This window comes from Tupaia chinensis, unplaced genomic scaffold, assembly GCF_000334495.1.
Source record: "Tupaia chinensis unplaced genomic scaffold, TupChi_1.0 Scaffold000078_1, whole genome shotgun sequence".
Taxonomy (NCBI): Eukaryota; Metazoa; Chordata; class Mammalia; order Scandentia; family Tupaiidae; genus Tupaia; species Tupaia belangeri.
In genome coordinates this window covers 264,949-269,608 of record NW_006159539.1, presented here as the reverse complement: position 1 = coordinate 269,608, position 4,660 = coordinate 264,949, and the positions used below count along the sequence as shown (strand labels likewise).

The window sequence follows — 4,660 nt, the reverse complement described above, 5'->3', positions numbered from 1 at the left end:
GGGGCCCGCTGTTGTTTGCCCACGGCGGGGGGGACCCCCAGCCAGACGGCTTCCGCTTCCGCGCCCACCTCCAAGGGCCAGCAGGGGCCCCCGTGGTGGGACCCCAGACCTCAGAGGCCTTTCCCATCACGGTGCGGGATGTGAATGAGCAGCCACCCCGGCCACAGGCCTCCGTCCCCCTCCGGCTCACCCGCGGCTCCCGTGCCCCCGTCTCCCGGGCCCAGCTGAGCGTGGTGGACCCAGACTCGGGTCCTGGGGAGATCGAATATGAGGTGCAGCGGGCACCCCACAATGGTTTCCTGAGCCTGGCGGAAGGCAGTCCAGGGCCCGTGACCCACTTCACACAGGCCGACGTGGATGCCGGGCGGCTGGCCTTCGTGGCCAACGGCAGCAGCGTGGCGTGCATCTTCCAGCTGAGCGTATCTGACGGAGCCAGCCCACCCCTCCCCATGGCCCTGGCCGTGGACGTCTTGCCATCCGCCATCGAGGTGCAGCTGCGGGCAGCCCTGGAGGTGCCCCAGGCCGAGGGGCATGCCCCACTGAGCCGGCAGCAGCTCCACGTGGTTTCCGATCGGGAGGAACAGGATGCAGACTACCGTGTCACCCAGAGGCCCCGGTACGGGCACCTCCTGGTGGGCGGGCAGCCCGCCTTGGCCTTCAGCCAGCACCAGATAGACCAGGGGGAGGTGGTCTTCGCCTTCACCAACCTCTCCTCCTCTCACGATCACTTCTGCATCCTGGCGCTGGCCAGGGGCGCCAATGCCTCAGCCGTAGTGAACGTCACCGTCAAGGCCCTGCTACACGTGTGGGCAGGGGGTCCGTGGCCGCAGGGTGCCACGCTGCGCCTGGACCCCACCATCCTGGATGCCAGCGAGCTGGCCAACCGCACAGGCAGTGTGCCCCGCTTCCGACTGCTGGCAGGGCCCCGGCATGGCCGCGTGGTCCTCATGGCCCGGACCAGGACGGAGCCCAGGGCTGGTCAGCTGGTGGAGCAGTTCACTCAGCGGGACCTCGAGAAGGGGGCGCTGGGGCTGGAGGTGGGTGGGCCAGAGGGGAAGGCCCCAGGCCCAGAGCGGGACAGCCTCATCCTGGAGCTGTGGGCGCAGGGCGTCCCGCCAGCCGTGGCCTCGCTGGACTTCGCCACTGAGCCGTACAATGCAGCCTGGCCCTACGGCGTGGCCCTGCTCAGCGTCCCCGAGGCCGCTCGGACCGAGGCAGAGCAGCCCAGCAGCAGCACACCCACCAGAGAGCCAGGCCCGGCCGCGTCCAGCCCCGGGCCCACAGCAGCCAGGGGCGGCCTCCTGGGCTTCCTGGAGGCCCACATGTTCAGCGTCATCCTCCCCGTGTGCCTGCTGCTCCTGCTCCTGGCGCTGCTCCTGCCGCTGCTCTTCTACCTCCGCAAGCGCAACAAGACGGGCAAGCACGACGTGCAGGTCCTGACCGCCAAGCCCCGCAACGGCGTGGCCGGCGACGCCGAGACCTTCCGCAAGGTGGAGCCGGGCCAGGCCATCCCACTCACCACCGTGCCTGGCCAGGGGCCCCTGCCTGGAGGCCCAGCTGACCCCGAACTGCTACAGTTCTGCCGGACACCCAACCCCGCCCTCAAGAACGGCCAGTACTGGGTGTGAGACCTGGCCTGGGCCCAGATGCCAGTCGGACCAGGGACGGGCTCACCCACATTCCAGCTCCGTTACTTCCATGCCTTGGTGCTGTCTGAGTCTCCCAGAACGGGAGACCTGGAGACACCAGGGTGGCGTGTGCTGGGAGATGGTCCCGGGGGCCCCAGACAGCGTGGAGTTGATAGCTGCTGTCACCCTCAGCCCACTGGAGCTTGGAGAACTGCAGGCCATGGCCAGAGGCCAGCTTAAAGCCAGCCCCCGGAGCTGGTATGAGCTGTCAAAGCCAAGGTACCCTTCTAGACGGGTCGGGGCTCTGGTTCTGGGTCCGTGACCTTGAGAGAGTCCTGCATGACCCAGGCTGCCAAGAGGGCGAGGAGAAGAGAGTGCTCCGGGGAGGGGAGGAGTGGGAATGGGGCTGGGGGATCCTGGCATTTCCACCCCAACCAAGGCCTCCCTTCATCTCTGCCCTGGAGTTGAGGGAAATTGTTTTTCTAGGAAGACGGTACTCCCTGGAGCAGAGGACAGGAAGAGAGAGCCCCTTTGCTCTCTGGAAGGCATAAGCCAATGGAATAATATATTCAGGGTGCAGGGTGGGGGGGCTGCCTGGGGATGGGTTTATTTAAGGGAGGTTGCAAGGAAGCTATTCGGCATGGTGCTCAGCTCGTGGGGCTGACGGGGCCCTGGGGTGTGGGCCGGAGGACAATCTGAAGCCACTTCATTTCCTGGGTCCCTCCCTCGTGATGGGCCGAGGGCTGAGCGAGCATCGGTTGGTGGTCCTGGAGTAGGCCAGGCTGGGGAGTGTGGACGACCTCAGGCCAAGGGCTACTGCAGCGCCTGTGCTGCCTTGAGGACCAGGGGTGGCAGTGGGGGGCGCCGGCTCGGTGGAGCCAGGATAAATGGTGCTTCGGGGCCCTGGACAGCCGTGTGGTGCTTGTGTCTGCCCACCGGGCCCGAATCCACAGCGGCCTGCACGCCCTGCGGCAGGCCATCAGCCATGCCTCCAGGGCCAAGCAAGGCCTGCGTTTCTCCTCCCAGGTCTCCTCTGTCCCCTCCTGGTGGGCAGCTAGGAGAAGGGACCAAAGCCCGGTGTAATAGAGATAGGCGAGTCCTCTGCCAGGACTTTTGGGAAAAAAATAAAAGTAACACTCCCAGCCTGGGTGTTGGCCTCCGGAAACCTGTCTCCCACCCACCTCTGGAGTGGTTGGAGCAGCCAGGGTGACAGTGGGAAGGCTTGGGGTCCCCAGGCCCTTCTGTGAGTTGCCAAGGAACCACTACTCGCTAGCCCTATCCATCCGTGGGTCAGAGACAACAGAGGCAGATTCTGCGTCCCAGAGGCCGTGCCTGGCCCTGAAGGCAGGGGACGTCAGGACAGGAGAGACATGTGCGGAGTCTGAGCGCCGGGACGCAGAGCTCCAGCCAGCCTTTGGCAGCTGACCTGTATCTGGGGGCCAGAGTCAGCCCTTCCCTGCGCCCCGACATCTGCAGCATTTGAACCAGCAACAGAGCAAGAGAGCCCTCCCCACCGTCCCTCGCTGTGAGGCCCTTTGCCCTCAGCTTCCCAGCTCCTGGTCTTCCTCCACTGTCAGGCTTCAGGCAGGAAATTCGGGTCCAGCTGCATCTCTGCTGAGAGGGCCCGAGGCTGGAGGGAAGCTGGGGGTCACGAGGGGAGGGGCCTGTCGGGCCAGCCACCAAGGCTCTTCTTGCCACACAGAAAAGCGCTGCCCTAGGGAGGGCGGCTGGGGTCCCCAGAGGTGCCCCTGTACCCCGAGCAGTCCACACCCAGCTCCCTTGGACAAGCCTGGCCTCTCCAGCACCCCAGGGCCAGCTTATACAGGGACCCTGCTAGGGCTGTCAACGCCACGCCCACACTGTGCCCTGCCCCTCCCCGGAGCTCAGGGCCTGACACCTGGGGCCAGTCTCCACCCAAGGCGACCTTTCCCTGAAAGTGTAAGGTGAGATGTGGGTGAAAGACCTGCCAGGCCGGATCTGGCCTCCTCTCTGGTTTCCCCAGAGGACTAGAGACCCTTCCTGTTCATACAGCCCGGCCAGGCCTGCCCTGGCCCCCGAGAACGGGCACCGGCCGACATCGCACTGGCTCCACAAAGCCTGTGGTGTCTGCCAGGACCTGAGGGAGGGCCTTCACCAGCATAGCAGAGCCCAGAGTCCAGTCTCAGGGTGGGGCCTTGGTGTGCGTAAGTCCCTTGTCCTGTTTAGTTATACACCCTAGGCTTGAGGGGCAGCTCCCCACTTTACAGAGTAAGTCACATCCCCTTCCTTTAAGGAGCCAGCTCCTCCCAGGCACCACAAACAGGGCAGACCTGTGCACCAGGTCCAGGGACACTGGGGGGGCTTCTGAGCCTCTTCTCACATATACACGTGTGCACATAGTTGTGTACTCAAACAAGTTCATGCATGACCTTTGGACGCATGACATAAATACCTGCCTACATACATCGCACACATGCACACAGACCCGGGGAGATGTGCTCCCACGAGCTGGTCGTGTGGAGCTAAAGGGCCCGCCCATGAAGGGACCTAAGCTGACAGCAGAGTTGGACAACAAATCCACAGGGGTGGGAAGGTGTTCCCGGGAGAGCCCAGAGCTCTGGGCCCCAGCTCCCCCTAAATGGTCTGGCCTCTCAGGTGCTAAAGAAGGGGCTCTGAGCTCTTCTCACCCTAGGGGCTGGCCCTTTAAGTGGGGCTGCTATGGCAGCACTGGAACCCAGGAGCTGGGACACTTCTCCTCCAATGGGAAGCCAGAGAAGTCCCCATCCTGACCTTGCCCAACCTGCCAGGGGTGCTGGCATCTTCCTCTAGGTCCTGATGATTCCGGACCTTTCTCTCAATGTGGGATCTTCCCAAGGGGCAGCCGTGCTGCAGCAAGGGCTGAGCAGGCCCAGCTGCCTCGTGTCCACAATCCCACCGTCACCGCGGTGAACGACAGCATTTAACAGCCGGATTCCCACCACACCCCTTCTCAGCAAATGCCCTCCCTGTGGAGTCACCGCTAAGATCAGTCAGGCTGGCCAGGGCATCTGGTG

The 4,660-nt window shown here is 64.4% G+C and overlaps 1 protein-coding gene across 1 annotated transcript in view; it reads left to right on the top strand.

The window, feature by feature from the left end:
• Window positions 1-4,446, top strand: part of CSPG4 (chondroitin sulfate proteoglycan 4) — a 42,262-nt gene extending 37,816 nt beyond the window's left edge. Inside the window, 1 exon segment of the mRNA XM_027768897.1 lies at window positions 46-4,446. Within this exon segment, the coding sequence (XP_027624698.1) occupies window positions 46-1,628 (1,583 nt within the window). The 3' untranslated portion in view covers window positions 1,629-4,446.
• Window positions 4,447-4,660: the final 214 nt, after the last annotated feature.